Source organism: Apus apus, chromosome 4, assembly GCF_020740795.1.
Source record: "Apus apus isolate bApuApu2 chromosome 4, bApuApu2.pri.cur, whole genome shotgun sequence".
Taxonomy (NCBI): Eukaryota; Metazoa; Chordata; class Aves; order Apodiformes; family Apodidae; genus Apus; species Apus apus.
Window position 1 is genome coordinate 89126150 of NC_067285.1, and position 19897 is coordinate 89146046.

At 36.5% G+C, this 19897-nt stretch overlaps 1 protein-coding gene across 1 annotated transcript in view; it reads left to right on the forward strand.

Annotated features, from left to right (window-relative positions):
* GABRG1 (gamma-aminobutyric acid type A receptor subunit gamma1) overlaps positions 1 to 19897 on the forward strand; it is a 57560-nt gene that overhangs the window by 11406 nt on the left and 26257 nt on the right. Inside the window, exons 2-3 of the mRNA XM_051618296.1 lie at positions 7275 to 7423; positions 14921 to 14988. Coding sequence (XP_051474256.1) covers positions 7275 to 7423; positions 14921 to 14988 — 217 coding nt within the window. The remainder of the gene's footprint in view (positions 1 to 7274; positions 7424 to 14920; positions 14989 to 19897) is intronic.

Here is a 19897-nt window from a genome sequence, read left to right on the forward strand (position 1 = left end):
GAAAATGTTTCATATCTTTCAGAGATGTACTTCAAAGGTGTAATGACTCAAAAGAGCTTGATCACCTGATGATTGTGATATGTATTAAGATATCACAAGTTTGATAGCCTAAACACTCAAATTTGCAAGCAACACTTTTCATTACAGGGAATGAACAGCAGAGGTACCTACTTTTATTCTGTTAGTGCTCTGATTAATTTGTTTTGTGTGGTTGTTTTTTAAACAAAGCTTTACTTATTCAATACTAAGTGAATTTCTTTATGTTGCTTATTCTAAAAATCAAATGTTTCAGTACAGTAATTTCTAATATTTTCCCCCACACTTTTATCTGCTAACTTGATGTCTAGAATAATCTCTTTAGTAAAAATGAAATAGAGAAAGGAATGAGGAAATAGGACAGGAAATCATAAATAGGCTAGGAAATACAAGATTAGAGAAGGTACAGAGCAGTATGTGTATCCAGAAGAATCAACCTAACAGTATGTGGTAGGTATACTAGAAAAAAGATGTAGGGACTAAGTAAAAAGTACTTCAGTGGGAGAAAGAAATACATTTTGACACACAAAAGAATTTATCAAAGTCTGACAAAGTAGAAGGAGGGGGAAATAGATCGATAAAAGCATCAGAGGTGGAATGGATGGGAAGAAGAGAAAAAAGCTTTTTGTCAAGGTGGTGGCTAAACCAGTTTAGGAAGGATGAAGACGAAGGCATACAGTGTCAGTGACTCTATACCTCATAGGATTAAGAAGAGCAAGGAATTATTTCTAGAGACATTTTTTCAGTAGCTGCAGTTCTTTGCTTGTAGTTATGCTTATTTTCCCAGAAATGTTATGTGATGAATAAAGCATGTCAGTGAAGAAGCTGATGGTGAAATGCAGAAATGTAATAGAACTGATGAGTATGAAGTCAGTCATCGAGTTTGAAAGATAAATCTTGAGAGATGTTTAAACCATTCACTACTGACAGCTAGCAGTGGAAGTAAGCTTTCAAGAAAATCTTTTGAATAAAAATGTAATTGTGTCCTGTTCTAGCAGTCATGACTATGTGGTCCTGCTGCTATTGCTACTACTGAAAAGAAGTAATATTTGTGTATGTGCAGCAGTCCCAATCCTTTTTCAGCTTCTGAAGGGTACTACAAATCTGTCTGCAGCCCTTGTTTTATCTTAGGAAGATCCAAAGAAATATGTAAATATGTTTTAAATTGCTATTATAAGAGTAATTACTCATTCCTACCATGTTTCAGTTGCATTTTGCTGTGTCTGTAAGGAAGTTTCCTCTGTCTCAGACACTACTAAAACTTACCATCCTATTAGATTTCAGATTTGCATCTACACCTGTGCCTATGTCTTGGTCATTGACATGACACATGCCTAAGTGCTTCCTTATTTTAGCTTCTGAATTAGAGTCATCACCAGCCTCTGTAAAAATGTCTGGCTCTGGATGTTTGAGTATCATTGACCATGTTTTGTTTTTCAGCAGTGCTTAAGATCTTTTTTCATGTGTGGAATCTGGCTAGGTCACGTGACCTCTGAACTCTCATTAATGGGGCCATGAAATATACTTCTTGACCACATACAAGTATATCATCCTTGGTGTTCTGGAGTAAGGTAGTGTCTGCTTAGAAGTCTGATTGATTGGATACTTTCCCTGGAAACCTCGTCTGTCTTGACTGACTTCTTATGAAGCATTGTCTGGTCAAATGCAGTATTTTGACAAACCTCTGAAGCATTATTGTTGTTGCTGATAAAGTAATCTCCCATATTTACAATTTAGGAAACATTTATGTTTTGTCTGAAAGTTGAGAGAAAGTATATATGGTTTTTTAAGTATTGGAAAATAAAGGTCAAATTGTATTATACTTAGACAAAAGACATATATATATATATAATATTCTGGGAAGCACAGCCAGTGAATAACAGCTGTCTTAAGACATGTATCATGATTTAGTTGTGTCACTATGCCCTACCCCTGTATCAGTAAATCTGCCAAAGTAACTACTTTTGCTCTCGATGGAGAAGATCCTTGGCTAAATAATCTCACACAACTGGTCTTATTTTTTTCATTCACATGTGTAAGGCAAAAAGGAAAATGGTATGTTCCTTTCAGCTCTTTCAGCATAGAAATTATCTGAAACACTGGCCTTCCTTCTTACTTACGTGTTTATTAAATGATCCTCCACATACTCCTTGTATGGAAGCCTCACTTTAACTTCAGATAGACAAACTCACTCTGAAGGGTTGTTTTAACCTGACAGCCACTGAGGGCATAATTGAGTTGCTTGTGCATAGGCATGAGATAACTGTGGTTCCTTGCCCAGTCTCTACTGCTGCTGCTCCAGACGTCTATGGGTTCCCCATAAATTGTCTCTGCTTGGAGGACTGGGTACCCTTGGGTGTGTTGAGCGGGAATAGAAGCCTGGCAATTAACAACTGATTTGATCCTTAGATGTGCTTAAATGCTCCCACCTGTGCTATACCTGTACTTCTGCATATAATACTTGTTACACATGATGCAAATAGCAGTAGGAGCACCCTCACTGTATCCATTTTTTTCTCCAGTTCATTACATAACCAGACAGATGTTAATTGCAACCTAAAGCTCATAGGATTTTTTTTTTCTTGTATTTAAAGTAGAACAAAGACCTATGACATTAATGTCTGAAGATGAATTTGTTGCCTGATGTTGAAAAGACTTATTTAGTCATTAGTTACTTGTGCTCAGGGATTTATTAGTCATGAAATGTCTTCAATTAGTTGAAGGACAGAGAGCATAATTAGGGCACTTTTTGCCTAATTACTCTTAACTGAATACATGCTGAATACTGTTGAGTTTATGAGGTTAGTTGAACTGTTACAACAAGCATGTTAAGAAGTGAGGCCTTAGATTTATAAAATAATTAAAATTAACACCCACAGCAATAAATGTAAAAGAGCATCATGCTGTGGAGTAGAAATTTTTTGGTTGATGTAATATTTTTTTTTCTAAATCATCATCTTTCTAAACATCCTGAAAAAGACTTGCTAAGTGAACTTCATTGGAAAAAAAATAATTACAGTAAATGGAGAAAGGATCAAGTATTATGTTATGTGTATAGTGAAATAACCTTTAGATGAACTTGGGAAGACGAAGAATTTCTCTTTATTTAAGTTTGCCTTTCCTGCTGGGGTTGTGAGAGAGAGGGGAAAGTGCTACTGGTAAAGTGAGAATGGAGTTAATTGACATTAATCTTCAAGGGTTTGTTAGATTTCTTTTAACTGCAAAGAAGTAAAAAGGTGCTCACTCCAGGTTACCTGTTGCTAAATATTTGAACAGCATACCTAATTTTCACTTTTTTTTTTTTTTTTTACTTTTTTTTTTTTTTCTGGTTTTGAGTGAAGTTTGCTGTCTTCTGTCTGTCTTTCTACACCATTCTAAACCCTGGAGAAAAGCTGGACTTTGCAATGTGAGACACTGAAACTTGGGTGAAAATATCGGCAGTTTTGAACTGTATAGTTTTCCAGAGTGAATGTTTCTTTAAAGAACATGGTCTAACCTTGGTTAGATCCTGATTATACCATCTCCTGCTATGTAAATCCAAAGGGATTTCCACCTTTAAAACAGTAGTTCAAATCTATTTAGTATTACGAAGATCAGCAATTCAGATTCCTAGAGATGAATATGTACACAGTGTCTGTCCTGTTGCCTTCTTTCTCTTGGTGTTCTTTTGGGGGAACTTGCATGTGCAACTCCCCCAGAAACATCTGAATTGAGATTTCAAGTTGGCAGGTGGTGTGTGCTCTGCTTTGTCGGAGGGCATACAGAAGGATTTCTATATATTCAGTTCACTTCCTTTTTTCCAGCCATCATAACTTATTTCTTATCTCAGTTCTTTGGCTGTGCATCAGTAGCTACAGCTTAGGAATCAAAAGTTTTGAACTGCATGCCATCACCACTGCAGAGACATTATAGTCTTCATTGCATGGTCATTGGTCTGGTAGTGGCATGGGTTAGTCACAGTCATCTCTGAAATGGCCAGTAAACTACGAACAGAGCAAGTAAGAGTAGCTCCTTTCACTGTGTAGAACAGTGGAAGTCTGGTTCCTCCACACCTGGTTATATTAATTTCTGATTTGTGTTGGTCCCTTTGCTGGTTTAGCTAATGGGTAAGTGAGCTCCAGGCTCCTGTTAAGCTAATGTACTGGTCTAGAAGTCTGTTGTTTTTTTCTAGTAGTTGGCACTTTTATCAGTGTATGGTATTTTCTAGATAAAAACAGATGATTCCATGTAAATAGTAGGAAGTGTGCATTTTAAGCCAAGACATTTGTCAAATGCTAAGAAATGTTGTGTCTAATAAAAGTACCTCTTTAAATGGATTTACTTAGTAGTGGCTGGAAAAGCTATCAGATGCTGGGACGGATTTTTTTCCTCTCTCCCTGGAATTGCATTATTAATAACTTTATGTAAGATATCAATGTCCTCATCTGAGAACCTATTTATAATTCAGAGTCTTAAACTTCGGGAAGGACCAGAGGTCCTCCAAACAAGACAGAAAATCTGAAATGTATTTGTATTTTTTTCCGTGTTCATTTCAAGTTAATTTAAATTAATAAATAGTGAAAAGACAGAAGTGGAGAGCAGGTTGCTCAGAGAGGTTATGCAGTTTCTATGCTTGGAGGTCTGCAAGAGCCAACCTGGTCAAGCCTTGAGTGACCTGCTGTGACCTCAGACCTTGCCCTGCTTTGAGCAGAAGGCTGCACTGGAGACTTCCCATGATGGAGACCTTCCCACTGAAGTTGTCCTGTGAAGCTACAAATAAAAATTAAGACCTCTTCAAAATGTCAAGATGCTCTACTGACTGTGAGTGAAGATACCATGGTTGTAACTCCTCCTGGGTTTAGGTGGGAATGGCATAACCTCTTTTACTTTTCATTTTGGCTAAATATATGCTGCTCTTAATAAAGATGTGGAAAGCATATTAAAGCAGGACAAAGTTGTCATCACCACTTTAAATTCTCTGCACATAATTGGGCTGATCCTGAGAGTCAGGTGCCCATGGTCTGTACAGAGCTCTGGTAGTTTCACTGTACTTTCTGTGGTTTGTGGCATGGAGGACAAAAAGAGGAAGAAGAGATCGGTTTTGTAGCGGACATGTCTCATTCCTTAGGGAGTTGCTTATGAATTAAGTTTTACTAATTATCATCTTAATGCCCCTGGGGAACAGCTGGGATTGCCTCTGCACTCTTAGCAACTGTAACTTAATTTATATAGTAATTGGATGATATAAAATGCAAGCAGACCAAAAATGTATACATAAAAAACCCCCATGTGGTAACATAACATGAAGGAGATAGCATTAGGTAGCTTTAAGAGAAAAAATAGTTTAAAGTCACTAAACTTATCTTCCTACTTCTTTTAGTGCTCCCGTTAGTGGGATCCTGCTAATGGGAAATGTTAAATATTTAATATCTGACATTTCTATAATGTCTCTGTAGTGCACTAAAGATTAAGTATTTTAGGGTACATTTAATTTTTTAAAAAATGAAAGCACTTTTCAGACTGTTACAGAGGAAGCTGTCAGTGAACCTTGTGTTTAGTTTGCATATTGCTTTCAGCTTTAATAGACTCTGGCTACGTAATTGCAGCAAACTAGATATGAAACTCCTGATATTCAAGTAGTGCCTTTTGTGCATCCTCTGGGAACCTACTGAGTTGTGGCAAGCTCCCTGTTGCACTTCCCAAATTAAGCAAGCATGCCAAAACCACAGAGTGGCTTCCACAGCCATGATAATCTTGATTTTCAGTGAGACTTGCTAGTGTTATCTAGGAGGTGATGCAAGATCTTATGAATACAAACTGTTTTGATGCATTCCCACAAAGGAGTGCAAGAAAAGCCAGGTCTGTCTACTCCATCTCTGCCCTTTCTATCCTGACTGTTTTCCGTTGTTTCCCCCATAAGGCTGTGTTACTTCCACATGGAACATGCTGGTAGTTTTCATTCCTGTAGGAAATGAACTGAAAAATTCCACCCTTAGTTTTGAGGGTGACAAGTATCTGTGCAATTTAGAAGGTCGTAACTCCCTTTCTAATAATATAGCAGTGACATTTTTAGTTTTGGTGTATAGTACAAATTGGTACAAGCACAGTAATTTAATTTCTTTCTTTTACTGCTTATGTTAACATTGGAACTGATTTATATGGATTATATATGTTCTGTAATAGTTGCTAGCCAGAATCCATTTGTGAAGATACGTTGTGTGACTGTCAGAGTTACTGCCATCAGTCTGATGCACTTTGCTTGACTTGAAGCCTGTAACAATTCTGTGAAATAAGCTGCATGAGTAAGATAGATTGCAAACTTTAACACTGGAGGAATACCTAAGTGCACACTCAATTGATTTAAATGGAAATAAAATGACTTCCAGGCATTCTTTGACCTTTCCGTGATACCAGAGTGAATCTGCAGATGCAACCTAAGTATTGTGATTTTTATCTAATGACTTAGTGATTAACTGCATATTACTACTTATCTAATTAAAAAGATAAGCAATACAAAAATGTGTGCTTTCCTTGTACATTTGTTTCATCTTGATAAAATAGGTAGCTAGCAAATGATCTTAACTAAGAGGAATGGTACAGCATTATAACTCTGCCATGTATACATGCAGATACATAATTGACCCATGACTGCAGCTTCTGTGAATGTTTAATCATAGCACAAGGATGTACAGTTTGTTTGCTTTCTTAAAATTTGAATGGAGTTGAACAAGTATGTAAGTATATTGAGTGGAAACTACTAGGAAGGAGATTCTGTTAATATTCTTGACACTAAGATCTATTATTACCATAATAAACCATCTTGTAGAAATACTAGTACTGTGATTTGAAACTGAAATACATGTAGGGAAAAGATAGGGAATTACATTTTGTATTTTGAAACAGGCGAAAGCTGACAGTAAGAGGATGCCTACAGCTGCTTTTATGGGTTTGACTCATGGCCTAAGTTTTCTCTGTGGGTGGTGTGTTAATGTCTCTTGAAGTGTATTAGCTTACACTCTACTGCCATAAAACAAAAAGGTGGTGTTTTAAGTAAGAGCCAGCCTCTTTCCATTGGCACCAGGAGGTATTTGGATTTTTATAAAGTACTCTAAATAGTGTTCAATATTTTATCAATTTCTTCTTAATGTCTTGTGTATTTAGTTTCATGGTGTTGGTTTTGTTTGTTTGTTGGTTTTGTTTGTTTTGTTTTGTTTGTTTGTTTTTCCTAAACTTGTGGTTTTTTTATTCACTCACCATAGAGCTGATAAAGCAGATGATGAGGATGATGAAGATCTAACGGTGAATAAAACATGGGTCCTTGCACCAAAGATTCATGGTGGGGATGTAACTCACATACTGGACTCCTTACTTCAAGGATATGACAATAAGCTGCGGCCAGATATTGGAGGTAAGCTCATAAAATAATACAGTAAGCAGAAAATGTGAACCAGAGATGGTGTGCATTTTTTCAAAGATGGCAAAAATCCGCTTAATGCATTTTTTAAAATTTAATATATCAAGCTAAATATAGCAGCAATAAAATGCAGTGGTTTTCAGGAACTGGTAAAAATCATGTTCTATGCAAGAGTAGATTTTTTAATCTTGTTTTCTTATTTAAGTATTGCTTTTTTGGGACAGTGAGCAATCTATAATAAATCATTAAAAGACAACTGAAGTTTGCTTTGTTTAATGAAGTTCTTCTGATGGAAAGAATTGTAGATATAAACCAGTCATGGTCATGAAAAAATTGATCTTGAGTCTGTAGAGTTTATTAAAGAATAGATATTTTTACTAGATATTTTTACTCTTACTGTAGAAAATGCATTCTAAGCATGTATTTTGAGCAAATTTAAGTCAACCCAGTTCTCTTCTTCCTTTCACATAGATTTTGAAAAACTTCAGAAAAATCTAAAAATATGACTTAGTACTCTAGCTTTTCTACAGGAATATAGGAAGGAAGATTGCATTACTATAGATCAAACTTTTCAGCTAGTAGGAAGGCAGTTTTGTCTTTCAATAGTCAAAGCATCAATTAGCATGTATTAAGTGTCAGTATTTGGAAGACTCTTGTGTTGAAAACATGGAATACATGAAAGCTTGCCAGCTCGTGTCTATCATATGCATGCTATATCCAACTAAGAAAAATAATTTATACAATCAGAGTTTGTTTCCTGAAATGTGAAGGGAGAGGTCATAATTATTTTTTAAATACTTGCATTTGTCTATCAAAGGAATGCCATGTAAGTCTGTAAGCTGCTTACATGGTAAACAATACAACAATCTAGACTTGTTTCATTTATGTAGAACAGAGAGATGCAATCTCTAAGTAAATATTTTTTTTAAATGTTCTGACAAACTGTTTTCTTCCTCAAATTTCTTAGTTTTGTTTGAACATTGAGTGTTACCCTGAAGACTCTGAATGGCAATTTTTCTCTCATTGTCATAATATAACCACATATGAATCTCATGACGTTTGTTGTCTTTGCTTTCACCTTCATTTAATTGAATTATGGCAAACATTTAGACAGCAAGAAAGTTATTTAAGGATATTTTTCCTTAAAATCTCAACATGTGATAGATGTATAGCACTATTTAATTTTTTAAAAAATTATTTCCACTCTCCCCCACACTATTGCTTAAGGCAACAGGCAGCAAAGGGATTATAAGGGAATAAACTGTCTCCACTAGGATTCCTTCTAAATGATTAGCTGGTAGGTGGGGATGACAGATAAGAGTTTTCTTCTCTCAGATAATGTTTTCTTCTCTCCCCATAAAACTTAGAAATAAATAGAGAGAAAACAGAGGAAGAGGAGTTTATTCTGACATGTCAGATTTAGATGGGCACAAAGAATTTTGGTGTAATCCTTAACTTTCAGTTTTCTGGTTATATACTGAATCTTGATAGGGCAAGAACTATGCCTTGATGTTGAGTAACTGTACTTTTTTGATTCCAAATACCAGTTCCCAAAAGAAGACACTTGATTCTAACTTCTTTTACATAAATGCTTACTTTCTTTACTGTCTTGATGCCATACACCTGTACCAATCTGAGCTTTGCTATCTGGGACCTGCCTCCATCCAATATATTCAAACATAAGGTTTATGAATAATCAGCCATAATACTGAGAACAGGGAGACATTTGGAATTATTCACTTTATTGCCAGGAGGACAAATGTTGTGACTGAGTCTTCTCTGGATAGATGGAAGTTGCAGACTTCTGCCACAAAGCAGAAATTTTGGACAACACAAGATGGAATTTCCAACTTTGGGTGAAAGCATTGCATTCTGTCCAGCTGCTTTGGAACTGCAGCAGGCGTTTAACAACTAGAAGAACAAAATCAGGCTATAGTGCATTCATTTTGGTCTGCTTCAATTATGTGGATAAAATCTGGTGTCAGATTCCACATCTTTAGAGTATGTGTCAGTACTTGAACAACAAAATTATTGAACTGGAATTCTAATTACCTTTCAAAGCAATAATATCCCACAGAACATTTTTACTATTGAATTACAAAGTTCAGCTACAATAGCAACATATTTTGTTTTGAACCTGGACCTTTTGGGTTTGCATAACAGAGCATAATTTTGTTTTCTTCCTGATGTTGACACAGAATCTCAGCATCTCAGAGGAAGATGAGGGGTTTCATTGTTAAATATGCAGTTAGTTAAGGGAAGTGATAAAGGAGAGCCAAATGAAAATTGAAATGGCAGAGGTAATACTGAAATTTAATAGGAAAAAATCACACACAGTCATTTTCTCTTTGTTTTATTCAAATATCCATGAGCTGTAGTGTTTTCTTAACTGCTACTCTTTGCTGTGTTTATTAATCTTACGAGCTTTTAACTCAATTTATATAATATACTTTGAGGTGTTTGGAGCATAAAGAAACTAGTATTAATTTATCTTCTGCTCAGTATGAAGTAGTGGTAGTTACCAGATGAAGTCTCTTATCTGAATTATAAATCCCTTTAATTACAGATACAATCTTGGAGTGCTGATATATTAATAAAGCAGTATTATTCTCCCTGTAATGTTACCTTTGGCTACTGGATTTTATAACCATGCTGTTTTATCTTCATGCCTGCATCTAACTAGATGTCATTTTTCAACTTTCCTTCAACTGGGTGAAACACAACTGATCAATCTGAAAGTTTAATTAGAAATAGGGAATAATAACCCCATATCTACAACTCTAATGGGGTGTTTTCAGTGAACACTTTGAGGAAAGTCATCATTGATAGATTTTTTTATTTTATTTTATTTTTTTAAGAATGGTGAGGATGATTGCTCTTGTAAATAGAGAAATTGGATACCTAGAGAAATTTGGGTACTTGTAATTGCCCTGTAAGTAAGGTGCAGGTAAGTAATTGCATCTCAGCACACTAATGTGAAAAGTCATGTACTCAGGGATATAAAGGATATCTGAATAAAAAGTGGATTTCAAGAGACTAATGGAAGCACTCATTCTGAAAAGATAAGGATATTAGGGGTATATTCTGTTGATCAGGTACTCCTAGTGTAGCACTGATAAAATGAAGATATAGGCAGGAAAGGAATAAGCCCAAATAAGCAGGAATATATCAAGTAAAAGTAGAGGGGTATGTATTCTGACATGAAGCATATGTTGCAAGAATTCTAGGAAATTAAAACACAAGACCAAGATGTAGAAGAGCATATGCAGTGAATGCTAAAGGTACTGGATGGATGTGGAAATGATGGAAATAATAACAATGGTGGGGCAGGAGTATTTATTAAAGATGGGTTTCTTTTAAATAAAATGGTAAAAGACTGAGTAGAGAACAGGGCTCTGATTTCACCAAAATCACCCTGAAAAAATATTTCAGAGATAGAGCTGGAAGCCTTCAGTAGACTCTTGAGGTTGACTTTTGAATATAGATAGCCATATAAATAAGATAACTCTTAGATGACTGCATGTGAGGATTGTATTATTCCATTAAAAACTCTTACAAATGTAAGGCCTCTGTTATTTCTGAATGTGGTAGTCACCTCATCTATTTGGTGAATAACTGCTTTATCACCAAGAAGAGGTGCTTCTTTTTTGGAGTTAGTGAGGAGCTATAGAAAACATGTTCAAGGAAATAAGCCTGGATGTAATTTTCAAATGTGGTCTTAGTTTAAATTAAATAGCATGATAAGTAATAATTGAAAAAAAGGTGACATATCTTAGACTTTCGTTCCAAAATGGGGATTGTGGTAAACTATGGGGACTAGTTAGTGGGTTTAGATGGCCTAACATGCTGTTGGGTGATGCTGAGAATCAGAGTAATGAAAATGGAGCAATATTAAGAAATAAAAAAATGCAATGTTCTGCATTTTTCCCATAATGGTAAAGTTTTTTTCAGGAGATCGGGGTTTATAAACCAATAATAACTGATGAGAAGAGCTCTTCTGTGTACCAGGCAGAGATATTGTAAATATCAAAAGCTGAAAATTGGGCTTGGATAAATACAGGCTAAAAAAGAGACATTTTTGGTAGTGAGAGCAGTTACTAAAATAATTTGTCAATGATTGAGGTAGATTTTTATCACGATTTTTCCAATCAAGAGTAAACATTTTTAAAAACACAGATTTTTAAACTGAAACAGGTTCAGAGTATGCCTGTGTGTTGGGCTTGGATGGCAAGGTATTGATAGGGGAACGGAGCCAACAGGGATGGTTTTTCTGAGAGGCTGCTAGAAGCTTCCCTTATATCAGATACAAATACTTAAAGTGGGCAAGCCCTTTCTTCCTTGCCTTAGAAGTTCCTGTAAGTTTACAGTGCTATTTTGCACTTCATGCAGGATGTATTTAATAGCCTTCTTCCTACTCATAGTTTTTTCAAGGCTGATACCAAATTTTAAAAGTAAAATCAGAAGCATTCACAGTTCAAAAAATCTTCTCAAACCATCTTTGAATGTTAGCTCTTTGCAGAGAGTAAATTAACAGTAATAATTTTATGGATTTCAAATTAGTATCAAGAATATGTTTTCCTCCAGCATTCATAATTTTCATGGACTTCTATAATTTCTTGTTCAAAATGACAGGAAGAATGATTTCTTTCTTCTACCTCACAGAAGTACTTAGCTCTGTACCACAGAGAAGAACTAGCTAGCAAAACAGGCTCTTCCAGTCTTGAATTGGATCTCTTTCTCTCAATCATTTGGGTCAATTAAAATAATTTCAACAGAGGCAGGTATTCAAACTCTTCACTAGCTCTTAATAGCTCTAATAGTCTTACTCAGAGCAGTATGGAAAAGGCAAATTGAACTCTGTAGCACATTACTGGAGAGCCCTTGTGGCAGATCAAGTACTGCTCACTGCAAGATGGAATTCCATAAAATTGACACAGCCCGCATTAAAAACTGGCTCACTGACAGACCTCAAAATGTTGCCATTAACAAGGAAATGTCAGTAGCTGGGCTGTCTATAGTGGGGGCTCATAGGAAAGTCTTTGTCAAGAATAATGATGCTTTGAATTATTTCAGCAATTAATTTTTGTTGTAAAGTTGGCAGCTGACACAAAGGCTGTTGAAAAGGGAGAGGCTGTATCTGTAGAGTAGTCAGCTCCGTCAGTAAAACTGGAGATAAATAATTGAGAGGGGGAAAAAAAGAGTAGGTGAGGGGAGGAAGACTGTGGGTCATATTTCAAGGTGAAAGATAACATAGTTTAGGGGAAAAGTTAGATATTTGTGTAGTACAAGATCTTAGCTATGAATCCCCTGAGCACTGTCCTGAGAAAAGTCCCCTTCTGAAAAGGAACACAGAAACCTGGAAATGTTCAAGCAGCACTGATAACACTGTTACAGAAACTTCCAGTTCTGGTGTCCACAGTTCAAGATGGATCTGGAAGCAATGGCACAAGTTTAGCAGTTAAAGTTGAACAGGTTATCTGTAGATTGCACTTGCTGTATTGGCATGAGCTGTTCAGCATCCTGAAGACAAGTTTCAGATGTGACCTTAAATACCTACATACTTGCATCTGAAGAAGAGATTGATATATGGCTGGGCAGTGCTGAAAGCTGGAGTCTGAGACTTGAACCTCAAAATGAAACTAGATTTCTGAACACTTAGGAGAATTAAATACTTCCTACTCATACGGTGGATTCAGCATTGCTAGAGCAATGAGGCAAGATTCACTTTGAATGATCTTCCTGTGTTCTAGTCCAGCACTGGCATTGTTGTTATATAGATAAAGAGGACTGCAAAATGAAAACGAAGAAGATAACGTGTTTGCAAGATGTAGCATGTGTGAAATATGATGTATTGTACATATATGTGTACACACACGTGCATTATATACTTTTTTTACTGTTTTTTCAGTCTGTAGATATGAGGGTTTGTGTTGCCTTTCTTTATGAGCCTTGTAGATATTGAAAACATTTGCAGCTCAGAAAGTTGTGGGGTGTTTTTTTTGTGGTTTCTCACTCTCCTGAAATAAATTGGTTTCCAGAGTATCTTTAAGCTTTCTGTGAAGCGTGCTAGGGACGGGGTGGTGATCCAGTGACTGTACTCTGTGGTTGTACACAGAATCCTTTGTTCAACTTCACTGATGTGTCAGGTTCAGGGTCACACCGGTAATCGGATTTGGAATCCAGGAGAATTTCCTTCCAAGTGAGATTGGCAGGTAAAATGTATTTTAGGATATTTAGGAAATATATCTTGCCTGTCATTGTAGCTGGCAAGGATGATACCCTGTTTTTTTCTGTCTCAGAGTTATAGTTTTTTGAAATTTAAAAAATGCTCTTACCTAAGATTTTAGGTTTGTTAGAGAGCACTTGGGCAATCTCTGATAGTTTGCAGTATAAAGAAATAAATTCTCATGACCTAGAGTCCATCTCCTATGAAATTGAAATGCCTTTTCCATCTGCAGATGGGCAGAGATACTTAATTTTAATGTGCAAGTTCATGAAAGAAACACCATCAGAACATTATTATTTACTAATCCCCTTCCTTTCACTGGGAACTAGGATTTGTGTCCATGTTCTGGTTCTCCGGTACAAGCTATAAGGAAATACTTAGTAAATTGAAGTTAAAATGCATCCTGACCTCTTCTGCTTGTGACTTTTTTCCCCTATGAACTGGTAGGGAGGAAAGAAGCAGAATGATCAGTGCCACCTGTACTTCAGATGTGACTTTCATGGGAAGTCACTTAGACTTTGTGCCCTTCTGTAAGTTCACAAAGAGAGCATATTCTCTAAGAGAAAATATTTTTTAAACAGTCGTTTTTTTGTCTGCCCAGTGAGAGTGGTTTCCCTGTGTTTTTAAAGAACAATAAGTATGGGAATTTTTAACTTTTAAATTACTTTCACATGAGGAGCTTTCAGTTTGGTGTTTGAAGCAGTGTAATAATCAAGCTGATAAAAGGACATTAGCAATCCCTAAGTGTGTTATAGTTGCATGAATTGAAGAATTCTGTGGTGAAAAGTTACTTTTATTACACATTTTCAGTAGGAATTGACAGAAAGCACTGCATATTGATTCCTTAGAGCTCATAAACGCCTCTGCTCCCAGACCTTGTGGTTTGTTGCATGAGCAATTTTTTCCAAATATTTTTTTTCTGTTTGTGGTTAGTTTTTTTTTTGTTGAAAGACAGGTTTGTGTCTATTCCCCTCTTCTGTTACCTTTTATACCTTTCAGATGTATCTTGTATCTGTTCACAAAGAACAGGTGGGGATTGCATTATGAAGTAAAAAATTTGTGTTTATAATTCTAACAGTTTGTATGGAATAAGGGAGCCAAGTCATATGTGATAATTTACAGAATGAACAAACCAGAGATTAAAGTATCCTGAATCTAACAAAAGAGTCTCGGGTTTGATGTTGTTTTAGTAAAATGATTTAATTACACTAATAATATACAGAGTTAATTAAATATGTAATTATTATGGTTACTGTTTTATTTAGTGAGAACTACGGTAATTGAAACAGATGTCTATGTTAACAGCATTGGCCCAGTTGACCCAATCAATATGGTAAGTTCTGATTATTGACAGAAAACATTATCTGAATGATGCTGTGGGTTAATATTACAAAATAATTCTAATCTAATTCAAATACATTTCTTTATTTCTTGCTGTGTGTTCTTATGCTGTTCGGTATGATTGTGATTATTGCAGAGACATGTTTAGACTCTCTATTTGAAATCGTTGTAATTTAAGAAATATCTGTCTTCTTAAATAAAAATGAGGCCACACAGAGAACACTGTATGAGGTCCTTATTTTGGTGTGTGTTTTCAACATTTTCACTATGTCTATACCTGGTTTATTTCTGGCCCACTGTAATTTCCTAGGTCTACTCTTAAGAGGTTAAGAAAAATAATATTTGATCCAGCATTTGCATATAAAACTATTTTCAGTGCAGTGATTTATTATTCTTTTTCAAATTCGTAGAAAGAAAAGAAATGAAATTAACTTTTTTTCCCTCCTTTTTCCATGTCTTAATTAGTCTTACGGGTCCTCTTCACTGTGTGTATGTGTGTGTACACATAGCTGGTTTCCTCAGAAGTCAAGCAATATGTCTCATCTGGTATCTCGTAGACCTGTTGAGATCTATTTGGTACCAACGCTGAAGTAACAGCACTTATGAGGAAGTGTAGTCTGTCACCTTTTCTTAAATCACTTCCATCTTTTGGTCATGATGAGAATTGTATGAAATAGTGGTGTTGGAGACTTTACAAAGGCTTTGTTGCATGACTTCTCCTGGGGACCACTACCCAAGACTAGGACTGGGACTGCCCCTTGGGTGAGTTTGAGGTCAGCCCCCTCACGCCTTTTTCCTTTTCCTCCTCCCTACAGAATTGTTGACAGTGTTGAATTTGCATGGCAGAGAAGCATTTTGCTCAATCTGAAGCTGGAGTATGCCAGTGCAGGGGGCCTCTGAGCATTTGGTGAAAGCACAGGCATTTTAGGTTATTATTAAGGATCTTGTGGTTTACATGTAAGTCAGCATGCTTGGGTGAGGGATATCGACTTTCAGTGATGAGAATCTAGGCAGGAAATGACTCTGAATAGAGTCATAAAATCATAGAATGCTTTGGGTCAGAAGGGACCTTAAAGATCATCTAGTTCCAACCCTCCTGCCATGGACAGAGACACCTCCCGCTAGCCCAGGTTGCTCAAAGCCCCATCCAACCTGGCCCTGAACATTTCCAAGGAGTAAGCATCCACATCTTCCCTGGGCAACCTGTTCCAGTGTCTTACCACCCTCACAAAACAAACAACAAACAAAAAAAGAAACCAACCGAAATAAACCAACCAATCAACAAAAAACTATATATCTCCATCTAAATATATAGATAAATATGTAGATATATCCATAATACTATGGATACTATGGATAAGGGTGCCAAAAGTAGATTATGTGTATCTGTAGCAAAGGGTATTCGTTCCAACACAATTGTCTAACAAGATTAGAGGTTGTCATTACCTGGGGCTGTCATTGGGAAGGCAATGTCTCAGGCTGGGGCTGTGTGTAACACATGAAAGAAGAGAAGAGTGATGGGGTGGGGGAAACTTTCCAATTTTCATGTTCGGTATAAGCTGTGTCTTTGGTTTTGTCTGTCTTCTTACTACAGTCTTTCTCTTTTGCTTCTCTCCATCCTGTCCTCTTCTAAAGGAACTACTTGTGGGAGTAAAATGTGTGGACAAGCAGCTACCTGTAAGGAAGATATAGAAAATGGTAGTGGCTTCCTTTTGCAGTTTCAGCCTGTGGCCAGTAGGTATTGCATACACTGAAATTGAAAATGAGAAGTACTTACAGCTTTAGTTTTGCAGTTTTAAAGAACCAGCATGGAGCCAGCTTTGCAGGGTAGCCCTCCTGTGCCCACAGCTGCCTTCTGCTTGCTCAGTCCAGAGCCTGGGAGGCAGCGTAGTCACGCACCACACTTGCAGTAGTGACGGTGTCAGCCATGGGATTCGTTTAGAGGTCTACCCACATCTGCTAGAGCTGTCTTAGAGCTGGGTGGTGATGCTCTTGCCATGGCACTCGTTAAAACCAGTCATACTGGCTTTTTGTGCAAGGTAAGGATAGCACCTGATTGAAAAGGTGTATTACAGAATCACAGAATCCTAGGTGTTGGAAGGGACCTCAAAAGATCATCTAGTCCAACCCCCCTGCCAGAGCAGGATCACGCAGACCACATCACACAGGAAGGCGTCCAGGTGGGTTTTGAATGTCTCCAGTGAAGGAGACTCCACAACCTCTCTGGGCAGCCTGTTCCAGTGCTCTGTCACTATCACAGTAAAGAAATTTTTTCTGATGTTTACGTGGAACCTCCTGTGTTCCAGTTTGCACCCATTGTCCCTTGTCCTGTCACTGGTCATCACTGAAAAATGCTTAGCTCCATCGTCCTGACACTCACCCTTTACGTATTTGTAAACATTATTTCATTAAAGAGCAGTATCCTAAAGGTTATAATGCATATCGACTGAGTGTTTATTCCTCTAACCTTCTTATTTCTGTTGAAAAAAAAGGAGAGAAAAATGAAGCATGCCACCGAAAGGTAATAAGTTGAATGTCATTAGGACATAGAACTTTTAAAAACTATTCTTTGTTTTTAAAAAATGAGCAAATAACTACTTAGAAATTTAAATTATAGTGTAAGGGCACAATGACCTTCATAAAAGAGCAACTGCTTTCACTAAATTTGGACCCCAGGAACCTGGATCATATGAGCATCTAGCATCACTACAAAAATCAAATGTTGGTGAAAAAAATAAAACCATATACATGCAAATTATTAGATTAAGGCTTCCAAATAAGATGTTTTTTAATCTGCAAAACAACATTCTCAGCAAAAAAATAATTACAGATTTGAGCCTGTAAGCTTGCTTTATGTGAGCTGTAGGTTTCATTGGGAAGGCACTTTCCCTGGAGTAAATATTATTTGAGATTGTTAACCATTAATGCAAAAATTGCTTCATTTTCGTGAGCTGTCCTTAGCCCTTCACTTGATCACTTAATGTGAGAACACATATCTGTGATTCCTCATTGGATTACTCATTTGTCAGATAGGTTAATTCACTCTAGCAAATTATGTCCTTTAACTATTAGTCTAGATAATGTATGGTGTGATGCAGAGAGCATTTTTTCTAACAATGATGCTAAAGCAGCATATGAAGGAAGTATGTTTGCCTAAAGGGAAACATAAGAGGAAACAGATATATTTTTATAATTCAGTCTGTTTTCATCTTGCTATCTGATAGACTTTCATAAAAGGAACACTTTAGGTGTATGTATGACATTTATTAGAATTTGATTTTGAAGGCTGCTGTGTTTTGACTTTCATTATTTAACTAAGATCTACACAAAATTCTAGATGGTATAGACACCCCACGCTTAAGAGTTTTTCTGCAGCATGTGATCTCTTCAGGCATCCACGACCCTAGTAAAGATTTTTAACAAGCATCTGGATCAGCAGAGTATTTAAGTTTCTAATACTCATTAAGTCTAAAGATTTTTGGATCTGTCTTTTACAGCTAACTTGTGCTATGCGTCGTGCAATGATCATGTAAAATGCAGCTAAGTGCATTTTTATGGCCAAAGTCTTGATCCTCAATAACTCTGCAGTAGTCTAGGGATTTCTTAGAAGAGTTTAGACATGCAATGAATAATCAGAGCCTGGTTTTCCTCTGTGTAGAAGCTCTTTCAATTAGGCCTTTAACATAGATGTACTAGGCTCTTACTACCTTTCTTTTTCCTTCCAAACTAGGGCCAAGGTAAAAAAAAAATCCACTCTTTTTGGTGATTCAAGTAGCAGAGTCTGTTACATGGTTCCTGTGTGGAAATGCATGTTGATCCATGTTGCCTGCGGGCCTCATAATCTTTCTCTGGCCTGTCTTCATCCCCCAAACCCTAGGTGTTCGTAAATATGTAACGTTTTGTTCTACTGGTGCCCTAAGGGATCCAGGGGAGAACTATGCCAGTGCCACAACTTTTGTGGTTTGAAAAGACCATTGGACTGCCCAGCTCAGTGGGCGGGGAGAGGCATGGCAGCCCTTCAAGACATTTTTTACCTTTGTTTAACTAAGAGAATACCTGATACTGTAATTCTTTTTGATCACGACTCTCATAACAATAAAAGACCGCTACCCCAAATAAGAGAAATTTTTGGAGAAGGAATTCTGTAAGTAAGAAGCAATATTGCATCCTTACATCAAAAATGAAGAACAAAGAGAAAAGTTTATACTTTCCCTGTCCTAGTGTCTGTTTGATCAAGTTTCATATAGCAAATAGTAGAGCAATAGTCAAGTAACAAAAATGGGGAGGGGGTTAGAAAGAGGCAGATCATTTCTATAGAGATGAATAGACATCATGACTGATAGAGAGACTGAAAGCTGGCCAAAAGAAAATTCTCTAGCGGTCTGTCTAGATGTTTGTGTAAGTGTATATGTATATAAATATGTATGTTTACAGAAAGAAAGTTGTTTTAAAATTCCTTTGCTTTTTCATGTTTTGAAGTAATTTAATTAAGAAGTTGTTAATTCAAAAAAATTGTTAATTCAAAATTAACATTTTGAAACATTATGTTATCATTGCCAATTTATTGTGTTTGGGGGCTACATATGATTTTCTTCCCTTGCTGCGGATGCAGATGATGCTCCCTATTCAGCTTTTGTATTTATTACTGGAACTCAATATTAGAAGATCCATGCTGAAAATTCCAGGATAAATTTCTAGGACTGCACTTCACTGAAGCAGTTCAATTTCCTCATTATCTTCCAACATTTCTGTCTCTTCTGCAGATGATTTAGCTTTTATCACATGATCTTTGGTAGTTATCTATTGAAGGTTACTGTGACCACAAGCTGAAAGCCATACTTTGAAGCCTAGTACTCTTATTTTTAATAAGATAGCTAAACCACTGAGCTAATCAGATATTC